Here is a 21,454-nt window from a genome sequence, read left to right on the forward strand (position 1 = left end):
TAGATAAAAAGGGGCACAGCACTAATGTTTTATTACATCTATGAACACTAAGAAGGTTGCAACTGTACAGTTGAATCGGTCAAACGTGAATAAGAGGCTGCACTTAGGCACAGTGGTGCTTTGAGCTAAATGCTAACGTCAGCATGCTCAAACTCGTATAATGTTTACCATGAACATTAACCTCACAGCCGTTAACCATCTTAGTTTAGCGTGTTAGCATGTTTACATTTAGCACGAAACACAAAGTACAGCTGAGGCTGATGGGAATGTTATTAGCTTCGCAGGTATTTGGTCACAAACCAAAGTATTGGACAAATACTAATTTTGACCTGATGATGGTACTAGAAGAAAAATGAAGGGATCGCCCCTTAATGTCTGTAAATTTTATCATAATCCACCCAGTAGTTGTTGACCGACAGACATTGCAATTCCTAGAGCCACGCTGCAAGCATGGCGACCCACATCCTCTTCCACCAATTGTTCCCACCTATTGTGACCCCTTAAAACAAAGTAATGGCAGCTTCTGACCCCCTATAATCTGTTACATAGCCAATATCTGCTCAATCATGGAGTGATTTTTTCCCCTTGTTTTTCTTTTTTTTTTAAATAATAGAAAACTAAGTATAAAAACACTTAGTTATCAAATCATAAACAAGATAAAAAACGGAAAAGTCTGAAAAAGTGAACCTTGTGTGTGGTGGAAATCCTATTAAAGGTACATTGTGTCGGATTTGGCAGCATCAAGCGGTGTGGTTGCAGATTGCAACCAACTGAGCACCCCTCCGCTCACTCTTTCCTTTACAAGACTGCTTTAGCGTGAGCCACCGAGCGTAAAAATGTGGCAACGCCGTTCGCATTGCTCAGAGGCCATCCTTAACGTAACGCAGAGTTCACAACAGGCAGCGGCGAAGTGAGGCAAAGTGCGGCGAAGTGTTGCAAAGTGCGGCAAAGTGCGGCTCGCCGCAATAATGACATTTTTCTGCGGACGGGAGGCGTATTGATGTGCTTCAGGCGTGAAGGAATTCTTTACAACATAGATCAACATGTTACAGGAGTTACACGATCTGTTTACTGATTGGCTGTGGGTCCTCTCTGGCTGCACTTTGCCAATAAAAGTTAAACCGTTCCCATTTTTGATTGGCCATACTTCGCCGCAGAATCAAACAGCTGAAGCTCGCTGAGTTTGGGAGCAGCCGCCGCAGCTTTTAATGGCAGCTCGCCGCAGGCCACACTTCACCTATGATCTGGGTTGAGTTCAGCCCAATAACTCTACCATTGGAGTACTGGAGGTCAGACGGCGGCTGGCGGTACCACGATTTTGCACTTTGCGGCTCACGTTACCGCAGTCTCACAAGCTTGTTGGAGAACAACGGTAGCCTTCAGGTAACGTAAAAATGTGAAAGGCTCTCTCTAGAGCCAGTGTTTAGTTTTTCCGTTCTGGGCTACTGTAGAAACATGGCGGAGCAGCATGGCGGACACCGCGAAGATGACCCGCCCCCTATGTAGATATGAAGACACAATAATTCTTAGTTTCAGGTGATTATACCTGTATGAAAACATAGTTATTAATATTATATTACATTTCTGCTAATAGATCCCCAGAAATGTTACACACTGCTCCTTTAACCACACAATGCACCCTTCCCTCGGAGAGTAATGCTCCACATATTGCCTCAGTAAGTATGAACTCAAGTGATAAGAAAATAGGTGGCTGTTAATCCGGTCAGGTTTGGTTCCATATTTAGTGCACGTTCAGTATGCATGTCAGGAATGGCATTAATCTTAATATTGCTGGCGTTAAAATTTACTAACCGAGAAAATTATTCAATTTACTATGAAAGTGTTGTGCTTATTTTTACAGTGGTTTGAAAAAAAAATCAATTATGATAAAGCCTATGTGGAAAATGGGAGACAGGACGATTTGTATACAGCAATCAGTGCAGAGAGGACCGAAAAGCAGGACTCACAAGATTAATTTAAGCCAAACTAACAGCCTCTCTCAGGATAAATGGCCACACTGATCTAATTTATGACAATGATCCATATCTAAATCTGGCTGGACTTCTTTGTACCAAGCTGTGTGTACTCTAGGCTGTCCAGATATTTTAGAGCTGATTGCTGCGGCTTGGAGACAAAACAGTTTCACCTCCAGCTGTAATGGCTTTATGACGGTAAATTTAGATCAGCAGTCCTCCACTGGCACAGAAACCACTGACTATGTGACCGTGTATTGGGAAAGCCTTAAATAGCATCCGTGCAAAATCAATGTTATCAAAGTAAATATGGCCTGTTGCAAGGCACAAAAACTCCACATGTCCAAATGAAGCAGGCAATTAGATGAGGACACACATTTGAGTTTGCACGCTCTCCTTTTTTCGACATGGTACACACACTCCAGCTGATTAGTGGCTTTCAAGTGTTCATTAAGGGTCAGTTGGTCAAAGACTTCTAATTAGAGCTTAATGGAAGATAAAAGACCACAGTATGGGGGCACGGTGGGAGAGGAAAGAGGGACTACACAGGGACATGGAAGGTTAGAAAGTGTCCACAGTCTTATTTCATCATTTCAGCTTCTGCTGCACTTTTTCACTCAGTTCACATGGTAGAATGCACACAAATAGATTTGACTAAATCAAGAAAATTGCAATAGGTATTGAGAAAAATATAGTAAAGGGAGGCTCAGTTGTAACAAATATAATGAAATAGTACAATCACAAAACTGTAAAAGGTTAATTTCTTCTGGATCTTCCAGTGACTCCATGGCAGCAGTTTGAAGTTTATCAGTCGCTTTCCATAAAGATCTGCTTATTATTCCATTTAGTATAGGAGCTCAGAAACCAGTGCTCAGAGTGTCTGTCTCTGTGGGGGTCTTGCCTGGGCTGGGCAAACTCTTCAGGTACTCCAAATGCCTGCGGGCCTCGGCCTGGTTCTGCCTCACGTAGTACACCACGTACACAATGACCATGAAGAACCACACGAACATTGTCACCAGCATGGCTACGTCAGTGGTCTTCCTCTGCATGCTGCAGAAGTTCACCCCAGAATCCAGCAGTTTGACCAGCGGTTGACCCGCGTGCTCGCCCTGTGACCCCGGATCCTCCCACCTGCTCCCCTCGCCCACCCCGCGCACAGAGCTCTCACACACGATCCCGTTCACCGTCTCGGGCTCCAGGTTCAGAGTCTCCATCAGCTCCTGCAGGGCGCAGTCGCAGTGCCACGGGTTGTGGTAGAGGCGCGTCTTTGCTCGCGTGGAGCCGAACTCGTCCCTGCTGGCCTGCCTCAGCTGGTTGTGCGAGAGGTCCAGCAGGCGCAGCTCGGGCCCCAGATGCCGCAGGGCCCCCGAGGCGAGCGAGTCAATGCGGTTGTTGGACAGGTACAGGTCCCGCAGGTGGACCAGGTCGCTGAAGGCGCTCTCGGGGATGTTGCGGATGTTGTTGCGTTCCAGGTGGAGGGAGACGGTTTCCGGTGGGATCCCCTCCGGGATCTCCCGCAGCCCGGCGTCTGAGCACAGCACCGTGGCCGTGTCCCAGGCACAGTGGCAGCTGTCCGGGCACTGGGGGGACGCGTGGCCCCACAGAGCCGAGAACAAGAGCGAGACGCGCAGCCATGAATGAAGATCCACTCCTTTACCTCTCCGTCGTCTTCCTCCACTGACGCTGGTACATCTCTCCTCATACCAGCCTGTGCACATCGCCTCACCATAGCCCCCTGACACAACACCAGGTCCCAACTCACACACAGACGCACCAGGAGGATCTGACAGAGTGAGAGGAAAAAGGGTCAGTCTGGAAAAGAGAATGGACACTGACAGGGGAGATTATGATGATGATGAGGAGGAGGAAGAGGAGAAAGGTCAAGAGATAGACAATGAAACAAGCTTGAACTGGTTTATCATGATATATATACGCAGCAGCTTGGAGAGACACTCACACCAAAAAGTACTAAAACATGTAAGAGGAGAACCATTACTGTGCCAGAAAAACCATCCCTTGTTATCCACGACAGTAATGATAGTTTAATGTCATCTGATACGGATGAAACAACTCTTGTATTTCTGCATTAATGGGACATAAATCATTGTGATTATCTGAAGTCTCTCCTGCTGCTGTCTTTTTGTGCAGAAGAAAAGCATCACATTACACTCGTCAATACATGTTCATCTCATTTATCCCTCTATTTATTTTCCACATGATGCCCCCTTAATCATACTCCATGGGTGTGGAGATGGAGAGCGCACTGTATGGTGTGGAGGATAGAAAGAAAAGGGAGGCGGAGATCGATAGCCCTGGTATTGCCTGCTACACTATTAACGGCAAGAACATCAATCCTGCCTGCGTCCCACAGCATCGATAAGTGACAAAAATAAGCCAGCAGTGGTCTGGGTGTTAGGATCTGGTCAGTACTCATGCAGTGAGGAGGCAAAAGTAAAAAAAAAATAAAATGGTTAGACTCTGCATCCCAAACCACTGGAGAATATATTGTTAGAGCTGACTTTTTTATCTAGTATGTGGTTCTGTAAAAGGTCATTTGTCCAAACAATCCAATCAGGCGTTTTAGGGCATATTTTATGTCTTGTTGAGACAAGTAGCCATGTGATTGTTCGTGTTCCAAGACAAAAATACCCTCCTTGAATTTGATTAAAAGACCATCCTCTTAAATGTCAAACTGCTTTCTCCCAGTCTCTATATAATAGTATCAAACCCGTCATGTGTCTCTATATTCTCCTGCACAGACAGACAGCATATCTTCTACCAGCAGTGGCCTAGATTTGGTTGATAAAAGTGACTGACTGACAGCCATGTGTCCATCAACTGGTCCAGCAGTGTGTCTTGTGAGCAGAGGTGAGGATTTAGTCCACCACTCATTATTAACACAGCCTGCTGCTGAATGCACATGCAAATCCCCAATTAGGAAAAATAATCATTGGCTGCATAATTATGAATGCGAAAGGTTGGAAGACAAAGAGGACAGGAGAGGGACTCCCAGAGCAAATACTGTGGTTATACAGCTGTTTCCAATTGTTTTTTAATATGCCTCCTTATTTGTTAAAGTAAAGGTCATCGTTCAAATAAAAAATAACAGTGCTGGCAGAGTTCATCTCCAGTATATTATACCTGGATTTTTATTTTATAAGATTAAGATGCACATGTCTGAGGAAATTTAATTTAGACTACAAATGACATTAAGCAGAGAAACAGGAGGTAGTGGAACCAGATTTCTTAGCTTCATGCAGGTAAACATCATTTTTGCAACTTTTTAAATCATATAAATAAAAAAAGCATAAAAAGGCTGCTTATTAAAAAGTTGACGCTCATGAAAAAGAGAAATCAACGACTATAACCGACTAAGGCAACAATATGGTCACTAATTATTCCCCCAAACAATAGAATAGTTACTCATTTTATAAAAAAAACTTACCTGTAAATGGTTTCTTGTGAAGTTTGAGATCCAGAAAAAGGAGAGGATGGAGGGTTTTGTTTTTTTTCTAGACTCCGTTTGCAGTTTTTCTTCGGATTTCTCCCGACGGCAGACTGGACATCATCTTCTCCTTCAGTGGGGACAAATGCTTGGAAGAAAAAAGAACTGTGTGGAGGGCATCAGTAGTGGATGATCCGCGGTGTGTCGAGCTGCAGACGGCTTCATCACTGCCTGTCGACACAGAGGGGGTAGTTATAGCAACACAGATGTGGGGCAAACTCTCTCTCTCTCTCTCAGTGTGTGTGTGTGTGTGTGTGTGTGTGTGTGTGTAAAACAAAGAAACACGTGAGGTGTGTCAGTCTCTCAGATTTCTGAGAACACATTGGTTATCCCTCCCTGTGAGAGATTAACTTAATTAGGGTCCCTAACAACATTAAAAGGGAAGATGCTCTCTTATTTTTTCCAGGCTTCTTCTTAGTACTGGAGGTCATGTTTCTCATTGCAAAGACTTCAGACTACAGTGATGCGCTGAATATCACATTAAAGAGGACCCATTACGCTTATTTTCAGGTGCATACTTGTAATTTGGGTTTCTTCTAAAACATGTTTGCATGATTAAATGTTAAAAAAAAAAATGCTTTATTTTTCTCATACTGGTTGTGCTGCAATACCTGTATTCATCCTCCTCCCTGTTGTGATTGGTCAACCGAACCAAACTCGTCGGACTCCGCTTCAGCTCCGCTCTAACTAGCATTGTTTGAGCGTGTGCAAAACTAGCCGCTATAGGTTACTTGATGACATCACAACGTTATGGAAGAAAAGGCAGGACTTCAAGCGAGGTGTTTTTCAGCAGTTCAGCTGCAGTGTTTCTGTGGGGGAGAGTTACTCCCTTTGCAGACCTTTTACATGCACAAACATCTAAATAAAACACTAAAGGAAAAGAGGAAAAAGCACAAAAGCATAATAGGTCCCCTTTAAAAACGGAAGGTCGACTTGAACATGCAGGTAACGCCTCTACAATGCATGCGTGAACAAAACACAGGAGAGGTCGGACATACGGCAACCTTCAGATCTACACCCACTTAACCAGGGTCACACATTTCCATGTAAATAACAAGAACATACACACACGGCGACACAAATTACCCATATTGTACATGGAAAAATGCTATTCGAGGTGGTTAGTCGAGTGCCCTGCTATCTCTTTTCTGTCAGCAAGAGCAGCAAGAAATATCAGCCGATCTACAGAAAAGCCCTCGGGGGGTTAAAGGACAGGTCTGACAGCCATGATGGCACCTTGTATCCCTCTCTGCCTCCCCGACCTGTCCTGCTCCTATCACACCTGCTCAAAGCTATGACATTTCCACTACAATACACAATGCTGCAAGTATAATTTACAGCTGCGTTTCTGTGAATGTTTTGCCCTTGACGGGTGATTGTCTCCCCGGTTGCCAGAAAACAGGGCTGCGGATAAGTGCGGAGTTTTGTGGAGTTTCAGATACAAAACAAGGCACAAAGGGGCACATAATGAGAAAGCACATTACCCCCAACCCACAAAAAACAGTATTACACACACCGTTTTCAGTTCCCTGAGCTGAAAGTGATTGGTATGATGATCGGTGAGAAGTTCAGTTTGCAGCAAGAGATATGGAAATGGGGGGGGAAATTAGTTGAGGCAGTTGGTTATACAGTATGTGTTGCACATCAATTGGGATGTTCTCAGAGGAAGCAGTTGTAAAAGATGTGCATGGGAGCAGTTTGTTGTTGACGATGTGGACTCTGCTGGAAAACCTGACTTCAGTGAAGTGAAGCAGTTTGGCATCATCTGTGTGGTTTGGCTGTAGTCCTCCGAGGGGAAAACTGAATGAACCGTACGCAGATTTGTAAACAGATAGAGGCATTGGAAAAGATCTGACAGCCAGTGGCACAAATCTACTCCTCCAAAACACAAGAGTGCAGGCATGGTTATGATTTTGTCTATTATCTGTGTCGTGAAAAGACGGACGGACAAAAACTACCCTGGCTGCATGTCGAGTACGCCTGATGGAGTCGGGGAGAGAGATAAAAAAAGCAGTGGAGCATTTCTTGTAACTAGCCCGTCATTCTCTGGGGATTGAATCCACTAACAACAGGTCAGGCTGGGGGCAGGTGTTCTGCTGAGGCTCTCAGTAGCCATTTTTCCCCAGCGTGGCCAACTGGGACTTGCCAGGGCTGGAGTCGTCTAAAACTGCTTACAACCGAGGACCAACACAAAGGTCTGGTCTGTTGCTGCGTCGCTAGAAACCACAACGCAGATGGAAAATCCTCCCTGCTGACAAAACAAAGTATTAAAAAATGTTGCTTTGTAGGTAGTTTGGGTGACAGGAAAAGACTTAGTGCTGGCAAGTTTGTCCAGTTCCGTAGGGGAGAACCAGAGCGTAGGCTAAAACTAACAAAAATGAACAAAAATGCAGGTGTAGGCACTTAAAAAAAAAAAAACAGTCAGAGTGTCTTACAATTTCCTGTGCTGAACAATCAGGCAAGTGCACTTGATCATGAATAAGCCTGAAAATTGTGCATGCAAGGGTAAAGTGGTGGCTGGAAATCAATACATATTAGGATACAAGTCAGTTTTTGTCCTCTTTTCTGCTCCACGTTTCTCTCAAAGTGGTTGCAATTACACCACTATAGTGAATATACTGTCACCATCTTTTAGTGAGGTATAAGTAGGGGAGATGGGTTATCTTCTGTCCCTTTCAAAACAACGCAGCACACAGATTACAATACGGACCGAGTGACTGTAAAAGGCTGTCACAAATGTGTATAGATTGGATTGAGACCTTGGCTCAGGTCCAGCACAATAGAGAGTAATAACACTAAAGTGTGTGTGCGTGTGTGTACGTTTGTGTGTGTGCTCGTGTGCGAGGCAAGATCAAGAGTACCTTTCCAAAGCTATTATAAATAGTCAATGCATCGTGTGTTATCTATCTAGATGTCAAATGTTTGTATTTCTGAGCTGGATCCACTCAGAGCATAAAAAAGGTCTCCTCTGTTTCAATTAAGAGTGACAAAGAAAACAAAAAGAGTGACAAAGAAAGACGATGAAAGGGTCTCGTCGTTGAATAATTAACAGCCTGCACCGCTGAACACAACAAATTACAAAACGAGAGTAGAAAGAGAAGAAGCAGAGCAGCACTAACAGCTGTAAGCAACAACGTGAATCGTTTTTTCTCTGTTGTGTCATTCGCAAGACGACACTAATGGAAATAAAATGCACAGCGATGAAATTATAGAGCAATGTGTTGCTCATAGGGCAAGAGCAGCAGAAGGGCAGCCCTGTGGAGAATGCAATAAGGGATGAGTAACAGGTAGAGATAAGGGGGAGTGGAGGGGAGGGGGGGGAGGGGGGGGGATCTGGAGTATTAATGAGAAAATTCAAGGCACACACCCCGACTTTATTATAGGGAAATTGACTGTACGGCTCGTCCCACCGCCGGTAACCTTGTCACGACACCGGCTGCCATAAGAAGGACCTCTTTGTGGCGTTTGGAAATTTAATTTCTCAAAATTAATCAGGCCTCATTATTGTCACTTTGATCTGGCAGCCAGTGGAAGTAGCCTCCGTATCTCTTTGTAGTGCTACAGTTAATGTCAGCGTGCTGGAAATGAAAGGGTGAACCACCGTCCAGGCGACTATATAAATCGACCCTTGAAAGGTAAGGCCGTGGTATTCACACGCTTTGAAGATGTCGGAGTTGGTCGGCCTGCATCGTATTTCCTTGACGGTGAAAGAAGAGAGATGTGAGCCGAAGTGGAAAAACAAATCGCTTTAATGCTGCATTACACCCAATACTGAAATGTTTACAAAAGACCAGGATCAAATCTAAACAGTCTTTTATTGCAAATGAACACAACAGACCCCCATTTGTAAGAACAGACAGAAGAAGAATGACACGAGTCAACATCATGATTCAAAGCGAGCCTGTGTTGAGAATAAACTGTAGGTATTTAGGGAAGTGGTCCAAGGTCATTTGGCTGCTATCTCCATACCATCACCGTCCTGGCAAAGCAGAACAAAACAACATTAGCCCTGGATGGAGCAAACTAACATTAATCCTCGCTATCCTTTAATGACTGACCCCGAGAACAAAATGTGCTATTGGCTATCCTCTCCTTTCGACCCTTCAGCTGCTGCCGTTTGCAGGGGACTGGGCGGCGGCCTGCAGCGTCCTCCTGGCCATCTCCAGGGCTCCTTCCTGGTTTTTGTTCCCGCCAATAAAGCCTCCGGCATGGACAAAGACACAGCCTTTAATTCCGCTGAGCTCCGACAGTGCTTCATCGCGAACGCCGCGCCACTCTTCTAGCAGGGACAGCCTAGGACAGGAAGACAGAAGGGCATGTTGGCATACAGATGGACACTGTGTGGTCAGCTGCTCACTTCCTGTTGACACTTTGGCAAGACACACTGTGCTGTAGGCGACATGTCTGCTCAACCAGAAAAAACAACAAGTCTGGACTGGATAATGTCAACAAAATATCAATAAAAGAACAGAATAACATTAATTAAAGCTGCAACAATTACACAATTGACTTCAGACTCAATGAGTCACTTTTCAGGCAAACAAACATGACTGCTTCTCAAAATGTGAAGATTTGCTTCTTTTCTTTGCCTTATATGATAGTAAGCTGAATATCTTTGGGTTTTGGACTGTTAGTGGGACAAGACGAGCAATGTGTATTAGGGGTGTAAATCACAAGTTTCATTCCGATATGATATTATATTGATTATTTGGACAACGCTACAATATTTGCTGATGTCATAATGTCTGCCACGATACAAATTTGATTTGATTCAATTCAGGGGCCTGTGATCACTATCATTTGCCCATTTAACACAATCAGATACATTTATATCAACTCACAAAAACAAGTAAAATATATTTGATAATGTTATTACTGGGCTCTTCCATACATATAAATGACAAGCTATTCTTTTAATAAAAATAATAAGAATAGACTTCCTGTTGTGCCGCATTTCTCATGTTTACGCACTGTTTGAATGTTTGGGAAGGAGGTGCGCTTGGACAGAAATGGTGGCACAGATGTGCCATGGGAATTTCAAAATAAAGGTGTATATTAAAGATGACGATATACACCAATGTTTTCACTTTGCATCAGTGATATTGGACCGTTGATCATTGAATCAATACATTGATCTATATCGATGTATCATTACACCCCTAATAAATATGTCACCTTGAGCTTTAGGGAAGCATTTTACTCTATTTTCTGACATTTTATTAATCAATTACTTAAGAATATAAACTGCAAAATAATCCATAATGAAATTTGTTTTTCTTTATTTAATTTCAGCTTGGCTTTGCAAAAGACTTGGATTACTCTGGCCATTTCAGATTTCCTGACCTGAGGTGACCTGCTGCCATCCAAAGTGAACTGCAGTGACCCTGACACACACATAGCACCACTACAAGCAGTCCCAGCAAATAGACCAATAAAAACCAGCTTGAATTTTTTCCAGTAATGTGGAAAATCACAGATGGGCACATATGAGACATACGATGGCAGCGGAGTCAAAAGGCAGTCTTACAGGGAAAAGATTGGCTCTGCGAGGGTTCACGGGATGACCTCCACAAAGTGTCTTTGGATGTAACATGGGGAGGCAGAAAATTCATAAAAATGTAAAGCAGCTAATTTACCACCCACTGCGTCGTACATACAGTGGGCATTCCCCTCTGTCTACAGCCTGGCACGTCATTTAAAACACATTACTGCTTCTCTCGTGTGTGTGTGTGTGTGTGTGTCATTCTTGCCTTGATGGGGGTTATAATATTCATTACCTCAGACCACTGTTCTTCTCAGAGTATTGACATATTTAGCAATGATTCCGATTTTATTCAGATTCGTTACTTCATCGCTCACTATTCTCTCCTCCACTGCTTCTGAAATTGACTTTAAAAGCCTTAAAAAACTGGCTAAATCCGCCAAAAGCATCATATTTTTTTTAAAAGTCAAGCCAACCTCAGGCGCCTCTTCCTCTCCGTCACATGCTTGATGAATTATTGAACTGTGCAGTCTGACTTGTCAGAAATAAAGTGACACGGATGACGAACACGGCCGCATTTGGAAAAATGTTTTCTCTTGTTCTCAAATTTATTTCCCAGAAATTCTGCTTCCCTTTGAATATTCATTACCGTTCTGTATAACATCCTCAGAAACTGTCTGACTGAGAGTGAAGAGCTTCGCAAGTGAACTATAATGTCAAATGATTCACATGGACATGTGCACTGAAACTCCTAAGTCTCCTCTCCATGCTATTATCTCAAGCTCTACACCATCTTATGCCTATTAAGACCGTCACAGCACAACCTGGGGAGAAAAGCGTGGCAAACCCCTAATCCCTGTAAAATGAAACAACCAATCGATAGCTTCACAGTATGGTTGGAAAACAAGCTCAAGAAGAAAGGTCAACAAGGCGGGTAATGAGAGAAGGAGTAGGAGGGGGATGACTTGTTGTTATGACAGGCCAGGAAGCTCTGATTCTCAAGATGACTGCTCTAAAAATAAGACCACAATTAGCAAATTAACTTCTCAAGACCTCTACTATACCATACCAAGACAGATACTGGGAATTAGAGCTTCAATTAAAAAAAAAACATAACTCAAGATTTGACATACTGGAGATAACGGGTCATTAAAACATAAAATATTAACTGCATGGTGATAGAGATAGTATCTCTGGGATGCTGCTCAGAAGAAGTACAGGCTCTAGCTGCTGGTAGGCCCATACGATGTGATACGTATCATGATGCAGGGGTTATGACGCAATATATTGCGATACTGTAAGCAAGGCAAGATATTGCGATTTTTTTAACATCTGACAACTTAAGTATAAAGAACACACCATCATCTGCATAAAATCTGAGTGAAAACAGTTTACTTTTTATGCAATCAAAACAGTGGGATCTGTATTTGCATTTATCTCAGTCCTTTAACATCCAACATCATAGCACTACTTTGAGAGGTCACATACACCGAGAGGCATGTGAACTATTCATTATAAAGTGATACAGTGTTATTGAGAATCAATACAGTATCACAAAATATAATCTTGCGATATTCAATTTTATTTTCTTACACCTCTACTAGGTATCCTGATTTTTTCTTACAATTTTTTAATTGATTTTTTAATGCCTGAATATATATATATATATATGTATATATATATATATATATATATATATATAAGTGCTTATTTTTTGGATGTAGAAATAAGTTATGTTTTTATTGTTGTAGTCTGAGTAACGTGACGTCTTATCCGTTTCAAGAACTACAAAGCTGATGCGAGAAAGCATAAAATGGCGGAGGGTCTGAGACCCGCAGGGTTACGACCTGCACCCTCACATTTTAAATCCAATGTGGTAAACACTACAGATACAGTAAAGTATAGAAACACTTTGGGCTTCACACATTGCCAGGAAAAGCAGAGCTAGACATCTCGGCTAAAGCTGCATGTTAACTCTGTCATGGACAGGAAACGTTATCTTATTGCAGTAACGTTTGGTCAAGCCGGCCATCACTCTCATCTCCGTGGTCAAATCAGCCGACACTACAACTGTAGAGCACCCATATACTGACATTTATGTTAACTGTGTTCAAACGGCCCCGATGGAGCTCACCATGGATGTAATATATAAACAGAACGGAGCGGACGGGAGAGCTAGCGATGGACTTGGCAAAGTTAGTTCTCAAAATAAGATATTAACAAAGGGTATATACAAAATACACATATATGGAAATAAGATTAATGTGATTATATTCGCCAGAAGTATAAAACATGTTAACTGTGCCCCTTATAAATTAAAAAGAAAATACCAATAAATTGTGAGGGAAATGTCTTTATTTTTGGGTTTCTGGAATAAAATAAATAACGCCTGACAATGACTGTTATATTTGACTTCAGGACATCTCTGACTACATCCATGCAGATGATCAAACATTTTTACTGCATCAATTTATTTTTTTTCTAAAGTAATACTCAATCACAATAAATCTAAGTATCAAATAGCAATACTTAAAAATCGCAATACATAGCAAATTGACACCCAAGCATCGTGATAGTATTGAATCGGGAGACTTTCCTATTTCCTAGTAGACTTTCCTATTGCATGTGTTTAGTGGATTTACAGAGCTTGAACCTTCTGTCCAGTCTTCCTCTCCAAGACAATAACAAGAGACACAGAGGTGTTGAATCCTCCTGCAGCTTGCTGACTCATAATTCATGGACACCATCTCTGCACTAGAGATTTGACACACTTCACATATTTCTTCCTTCAAATATGGGCCATACCGGTGATTTAGCCAACTGCAGGGCCAAAGAGGGGGGATAAACACACATAATTTTGCTCCTTTTGAACGGAAATGATTTCAATTTCATCACTTCCTCAATGCAGTTTCCATTTTTCCACTTCTTCAAGCCAGAAAGATGGCTTTTTATCCACCTTTCATTTGTGATGTTACCCAGATTAGAGAGATTTCAAGACATTTAATTGATTAGTCGATTGACAAACAATCTGCAACTATTTGGATAATCGATAAATCCTTTTTCAAGCAGAAAAAACAGTTTCCAGCTTCTCATTTGTAAAGATCTTTCTGCTTTTCTTTCACCCGTGATAGTCAATTGAATATCTTTAGCTTCTGGACTGTTTGTCTGACATTTGAAGAAGTCACTTAGGGGCTTTCGGAAATAGTGTTGGCCATTTTCCACTATTTCCTGATATTTTATTGGCCAAACGATAACATAATCAGCAAATAACCATTAGTTGCAGCCCTAATGCAGAGGCAGAGCAGATAAGTGTGACAGCAGCCAGTGTGTTTTCCCAGAAATAGAGTTTTATGTTCTGGTTCAGCTCATATTGCTGTCAGTATTATTCTATACAGTACATCTCAGAGGAAGGACTGCTTCCACTCCTCTCTTCCTTCTCCCCGGCTCACATTTCCTTAGCAATGTGATGCTGATAAAAATAGACCTTTTCCCCCCCAGGTGCAGTAGCAGGGACACAGGTGATAACAACACCCCTTTCGCAGAGTCGGCACATGCCCGCTGGGAGGAAGCAGGCCACCCAGAGAAAGAGCCATCTGGAGCTATGTTGTTTTATCCATCTCGCAAAGCCACTGTTCTCATGTAGCACCACACCAACCGCCATGTTTGTATTAAATTTAATCTTTGAAGTGCTTCGCCACCATACCCACGTGCCTGTCTTTTCAGTCGAAAGAGCTGCCGCCTGATGAGATTCTGCAGCTGAGTGGAAAGAAGTCTAGCGGAGGGATGCGGTGAGGGAGGGGCAGGAGGTGTGAAAGGGGAGACGGCGAGATAGGGGACAGGGTGGATGGGGGGAGAGAGATGTAGGATTAATGGGAAGAGAGCAAGACAGATAGGAAAATGGAAGAGGGTGATTATAGGACAGACACAGAAATACTGTACATAGGAGAGACAGCGAAAGAGGCAGAAACGAAACACTAATAGGGAAGCCAAGAGCGAGGAGGGGACCTCATGGAGAGAGATGAAAAGAGAAAGCATGTACCAGAGCAGTCAGTGGTCACATCAGGACTGAATCAAAACACGATTCCACCCTCTTCCTGTGTCTTTGGGCGACCTACAGTGTATAAATAATGAGACGAGTCAAACCCAGCACAAAGGCATAAGGGCACATACTGTTAGATGTTACACGACATCTAAAGAACGTGGAGGTCAGGTGGACTAGTGGTTTAGAGACCCTCTGCTGTGATAGTGAGGTCTCAAGCCTAGCATGAAGCAATCTGAGACGTCACATCTGTAAAGGCCATTTGATTTATATAGACACATTTATCTCAGAGGGCTTTACAATCTTTGCAACATATTTAGACCTTTGATTCGAATAAGGAAAATTCCACAAAAGAACCCTTTCAATCTAAAAAAAAAAACCTCGGGAAGAGCGACGCAGGAGGGAGAGAAAATTCAATAGATGCCACATGTACAAAGCAGACAGAAGTAGTGGTAGAAGAGAATCAGAATGACCATATTAGAGTTATAGCCCTTACATTTGTCATAAAATCCAAACACGTTTTTGGTACTAGCCATGAAGAAGAAACGCAATGCATTTGTGACCGACGTTAGTACATAAAGCATAAACACAGAGGAAAAAAAACTGTGTGTGATAAGTTAAAGAGGTTCATTGCATTTGTTTAATAAAAGTCAACAGAAAAGTTGATAAAAGGTGACTTTTTTAGACTTAATTCACTTTTTCATAATGGATTTTCATAATGTGTTTGCTCAGGGGAGTTTCTACAAACACAAAATGCCTTGAATCTAGGACGTGGAAATTATATAGAAAATGTCACAGCTGTAAACAAAATTATCTTCTCTTTGACACTTATTAAAGAAGCTGTCTTTTATATAAACCATTACATTTTCAATTAAATTTTCCCTTGGGATCAATTTGCATTCAACATGAAAGAAAATTGCTCCCTTAAAATCATCCAGATGTGGGGGGTAGGGATAAATAGATGAAATAGAAGTCGCAATAATAATTACAAAAAAAATGTGATTGAAAGCTGCATGATTTGTGCTCTGAGGGAAATAACCAAAAAAAAAAGTGATTATGTCAGACAATAAGAAAGGATTTTATATTTTTGTTTGTAAAGGCCAATTTATAATTTGCTACAGAACTGAATGACCTTGAATGACCGTTTAACATACTGAATACAAAAAAGTGTTCTTTTATAACCATTTACATGAGTAAGTGGATTGAGAGGACAATGTGAGGTCAGCGCGACCAAAGACAGAGGCAAATCAAAGTACATTTCCATTTTCTATGATTAATACTGCTAGGACATGAACACACATGAACACACACACACAAAACTGAGCCTGACCGACTTCATTAGTTGATCCACAGGCAACAGTATTGACTATTTCTGTTTGCATTAGCAATATGTTCCTTCCTCTGTGTATTATCTACATTCATTTCCACAGAGCTACTAGTGTCAATCTCTGGTGAAGGCCATTTTTTTCTCCTTTATTCAGCCAGGATATTTCCATTGAGATTTAAAATTCTCATTTCCAAGTGGGTCCTGGCCAAGATGGCAGCGTAAACGTTTCACAAAAGCACCAAAACACAAATAATAGACTAAAAAACAAAACAAACAAAAAGTTAAAGGCAACATAAAAACATAAAAAAAAATGCAGTGCTCAAATAATCCTTAAAGCTATGGTTGGTAATTTTAAGAAACTAGCAAGAGTACGCTAGATTTTAAAAATTATACAACTGAAAAACCGAGCCCAGTATTACCAACTCTTTTCCGATGAAAGAAGCTAGCATGTGCAATGAGCATACGGACAGAGCGCACACAGACAGGCAGGTTGGACTGAATTAAATGACTGGACTGGTCACTAGCAGATTTTTTTCTTTTTTTTGTCAGAGAATTTGTTTTATTGATTGCTGTCGGGATGTAAAAAGAATTTCGACAAATATAACAAAAAATGTTTTTGAAGAAGATTACCAATCATAGTTTTAACCCTGTTTTTAAAATCTTGCATGCTTATAAAATAATCTAGTTTAAAATGTCTCTGTGCTGCAGCTCACACCAAGATGAGAGTCCAAAAACAGTGCGGGTTCTAGGAACGACAAACACAATTTGTCCGCATGATCGGAGGTTGCAGCTACCGATCTACTGCTTCTGGCGTCAGTAGAGAACAGAGATAAGGAGGCAGTTTGTGTAATATGGCCTTATATAGAAAAATGTACCAATGTTCCATTCTACGATTATATAAAGAAAACCAAACCAACTTTCTCAAACAAACTGCAATGATCTGTGGGGACACCCGAATCAGAGATGAATCGTAACACAGCATGATATACTGAATCTAAAGAAGATGAACTTGCATGCATATATAAAATATCATCATAATCAATGATAGAAGCGTCGCTTGAATTATTTTTTTCCTTGCAGCAAAAGAAAAACAGCAATTGTTTCTATAAAAGAAAACTAACTTCACCCTGAGTTTTTTTGTAAGACGCTTTATATGATGTTAATAAAGCAGATTGTCTTCTAGGAAAAAAAAACAGGTATTTATAAGCTGAGTATCAAAAGGGTTTGAAAGCATTTTATTGCATTCAAATCCAGTATTGAATCCACTTATCAAATTTGAATCCCTTATCGAATGTTATTAGATTTACCCTTCAACGTTTGCAAGTAACTAAAGGCTAAAATAACTACAACTCAAAAATGTCTGATCACCTTTTGATGGCTGAGAAGCAACAGTTTTTTAGTGGCAGCCTAATTCATGGTATGTCGTTATGTATGTACAATTTGAAAATATGTTGAAATGTTAATTAAATCCATCTGAGAGAAGAGTTGACACTCAAATGGTCCCTGTTGAACTGCAGAAACGCACCGTCCACTGACGGTCGTACAGTGGGGATGGGGATACAGAGCGATTCCTCTTTTCACTTAAATAAACTTTGTCAGAATAAAGACACCGGCTGCACAGAGCACATTAACCAGAGAACATCCAACATTTTCATTTTAGCCGTTACCAAATAAACACTAATTAGCTACAGCTGATATAGTGTGCCGCTGGTGATGTCTGTGATTCTAACCAAAGGATAAAACTGAGAAGCCTGCCTATATGTTTTGCAAGTTTGCATTGCTCTTTGCTGACGAGAAGTAGTGAGGAGAGAAAAAAGTTTTTCGTTAGAGATGGAGCTTAACGAATCCGGGTAGTTTTTCTGAAAGGGAAACCTGATCAGAGATAGAACCGCCTGTCACAACCCCTCAGTAGGCAATACTGATCATCTCTACTCACTACTAATATTCTTCCACCTCAGTCACTAATACTCATGTGCACATGGTGACGACTCACTGCTACCACTTTGAAAAGCAGGAATCGATATCAAACAGCACAAGTCATCAAACCTCGCAGCACGAGAAGGCATCGAGAAGTTCATGTTTTTTGATTCTCATGCTGGGTTTAGTTCTTGTCTAAACCCAACATGAAAAAAACATCAAGCAACACGTCTTCTGGAGGGATTTTCTGTACCAAATGTAAAATGAAGCATTCAACCCAACAGCTCATGTTCAGTCAGTATCTGGTGAAAGATCAAACTGAAAATCTGTTTTGTGGAATACAAAGATGTAAAGCGAGCAGCTAGAAAGACGAGCATCTCCACAGAAGATACAGCATAAGCCCGGAGCGCGTTTCCTTGGTCATACATTCATAATGTGTGTGCTGTATGCTGGGATCCAGTCAAACAACACACCAACTAGAGGACTCCTGCGGGGATGCTGATGACGTCATTAGAGCAGCGTTGTGGGGTCGGAGCGCGAGAGGCTCCTCGCGTAAACAATTCCCCTCCAGAGGTAACAAACACAGACTTCAGAGGTGTTAACCATCTGACAAATTCACACACAGGGTCATTGTCTCGTCGCCACAGTCATTACGTTACAGAGTGGCATGGCAAGAATACTAATATGAATTAATGAGCACGGATGAGGCATCTTTCGCTTAAGTGTCAGGCTTGAGGGTTTGAGGGACCTCATTATTGCTAAAAGATGCAGAAACGCTCCACAACAACAGCAGCGGTGACTGATGAACGAGGCGAGGAAAGTATGGCACAAACACAATTCAAAGTGATTTACGGCGTATAAGGCATAAAAGGCATTAAAAGTTTATGCCATGAAAGGAAGGAAAATACACAAGAGTGATAGACAAGAGAATAAAAGGAGTGCAGTTTCAGAAATAAATAGCCTAAAATGTTAATAAAAGTAATGACAAACATTCATTTAAAAGCTTTTAGGGTTAGAGCAGAACTCCGATATGCAGGCTGTTTGTTCCAGATATCTGATGCATATAAACTAAATGCTGCTCTACCATGTTTTATAAAAACAGACCAGTCTCAGACAAACTGAGATTTCTCTATTTTGTCAATAAGGAATTTAGCGCTTTGCAAAGAAGTAAAAGTATCTTAAAGCCAATACTTTGACACACAGGTAGAGACAGTGCAGCGATCTGAGAGGTGGAGTTGTGTGCTCCACTTTCTTAGTTTTAGTAAGAACTTGACCGGCGGCGTACTGAACGAGTGATCAAGCCACAGCTGCTCAACACAATACAGTAGTCCAGAGTACCAAATATAAACATGTGCACAGGCCTTTTAGTCATGCTAGCGGCATCGCTATAGGGATGCTAATGTCGGTCTGTCGGTGCAGACTGAAATATATCAACAAATATTGGATGGATAGCCATGACATTTTTGTAGAAACATTCCTGGTCACTTTTCCTTTAGCTCCCCCATGAGGTTGACATTTGTGGTTTTTAGTGAAATGGCTTAACTGTTGAATGATTTGCCCTCAAGTTTGGTACCCATGTCCATGCTCCCATAAGGATAAAGTCCCACCCCCCTTAGTTACTGTTGCTAGTAAGTGTCGCTGTGCCTCGTAGAGCCGCTCGTATGGCTGTAGACTCTTAGGCTTGCTAGAGAAAGGGAACTGGCATAAATTTGTGACAGTTTGGCTGTTAAAATGTAGGTCTGACTCCATAACTACACTGACTTTGCTGATTTGGTTTCAAGTCATCAGAAAAAGGGGATTCAAGGTGAGCACTGATATTTGATCTTTCATATTTGGCAACAAAAAATGATATTGTTTGTTTAACTTGACATCCAAACACTAAATTGCTCAGTGCTGTTATTTAAGGATTTGATGGGAATTTAAACACTTAAAGGGACTATTTGTAACTTTCAGAAATGCTTCTTAACAGCGACACCTGTGGCCGTGAAATCAATGAAAGTCAGCGTCGAGCTTGCTCGCTCTAAATATACCTGAACGAGCATCACTCAAAACAGTGAGGCGACACACGTCAGCTAAAAGCACAATATCACTCTATATTTCAGCTGCTTGGCAGTAATGTTAGCTGACCAGACGAAGGTCTCTCCATGAACATGATTTAGATCTGATCCTAGTGTTGGCTTTTCCTGCCTAAGTGCAGGCTGAGGCAGCGGGGCTCTGCAGCGTGTCTCCCTGCTCTCTCCACCCGCAGCCGGAGAGAGCAGAGGAGACACCGGCACCCGGTCGGTAACGAGAGGGTAACGTAACTCTCTAAAGAGCTCCGTCACTTCACAAGACACAGGAAAGCTCTGTTGGTCTGGAGGAACTGCAGCATTTATTTCTGCACAAACGTCCCCTGTACATTCACTAGATAGTCTCAGAGCTAAACTAACTCTTCTGCAGTGTGGAGTGAGCGCGCGTTCACGTCTAGAGGTGGAGCGAGACAGAGAGGACGCGCGCGCATTCTGAGTGAAGGAGAGCAGACAGCGGAGACGAGGCTCCAGCCACACGCGAGCGCGCATATGCGAACGCGCGTGTGTGGCGACCCGCTACATTTATACGCTTTAAAAGTTACAAATAGTCCCTTTAATGATACAAGTGTGTAACTTCTGAGTGGCCTCCATCATATTCATATTACGAGAGGGTCGTGAGAAGACAATGGTGAATATTCAATTGAAGAGACTCTGTTGTTCAATAGAGCATGAATCTCACTTTAAAATTCACCCTCATAGAAATCTGGAGTACGCTTAATTAATTAGCTGTAAATAAAAGCATCTCTCAAATTACCAAACCAGCATGTAGTACATCTGCCAGCTTGCTGTATTTGGAGCAGAGGGTGTAATACACATAAGGAAAAGAAAAACACCTGAGTGGGAGGTGCGGGCATGGAGAAAGGGCTCAGGTGTCTCCGTTGAGGTGTTGAGTGTGTTTACATCATTTCAACTCCATAGAGAGAAATGTGAGAACAAAACCTCTGCCTTAACCAAAGAATCATCGTCATCCTACAAACAAGTATTCCTATTCAAGCAGGAGTTAGTCTCTCACCGGATAATATGTCAGTCCACCGTGAGTAGTTGTCAAATGGTCCGATAAGCATGAATGTTGAATAGTACATCATGATTCGTCTCCATCGCCAGAGCTCAGCTTATTTCAAAACGTCTGGGAGACTCTGGAG

The 21,454-nt window shown here is 42.0% G+C and overlaps 2 protein-coding genes across 3 annotated transcripts in view; both read right to left on the reverse strand.

Annotated features, from left to right (window-relative positions):
* Positions 1-2,793: 2,793 nt before the first annotated feature.
* LOC119487666 (leucine-rich repeat-containing protein 3-like) lies at positions 2,794-5,726 on the reverse strand. The gene is made up of 2 exons (XM_037768720.1): positions 5,419-5,726; positions 2,794-3,756 (listed from the first exon to the last, which is right to left on the reverse strand). The coding sequence occupies exon 2, from the start codon at positions 3,689-3,691 to the stop codon at positions 2,831-2,833; it is 861 nt and encodes a 286-aa protein (XP_037624648.1). The 5' UTR covers positions 3,692-3,756; positions 5,419-5,726; the 3' UTR covers positions 2,794-2,830.
* Positions 5,727-9,209: 3,483 nt separating this feature from the next.
* Positions 9,210-21,454, reverse strand: part of myg1 (myg1 exonuclease) — a 29,431-nt gene continuing 17,186 nt past the window's right edge. Inside the window, exons 7-8 of one of the 2 annotated variants that reach the window (XM_037768706.1) lie at positions 9,537-9,771; positions 9,210-9,457 (exon numbers count right to left, since the gene is read on the reverse strand). In XM_037768706.1, coding sequence (XP_037624634.1) covers positions 9,582-9,771 — 190 coding nt within the window. In that variant the 3' untranslated portion in view covers positions 9,210-9,457; positions 9,537-9,581. Of the gene's footprint in view, positions 9,772-21,454 lie in introns of both variants that reach the window. The other variant, XM_037768699.1, reaches the window with a different exon arrangement.

The sequence above is a fragment of the Sebastes umbrosus genome, chromosome 1 (assembly GCF_015220745.1).
Source record: "Sebastes umbrosus isolate fSebUmb1 chromosome 1, fSebUmb1.pri, whole genome shotgun sequence".
Classification (NCBI taxonomy): Eukaryota; Metazoa; Chordata; class Actinopteri; order Perciformes; family Sebastidae; genus Sebastes; species Sebastes umbrosus.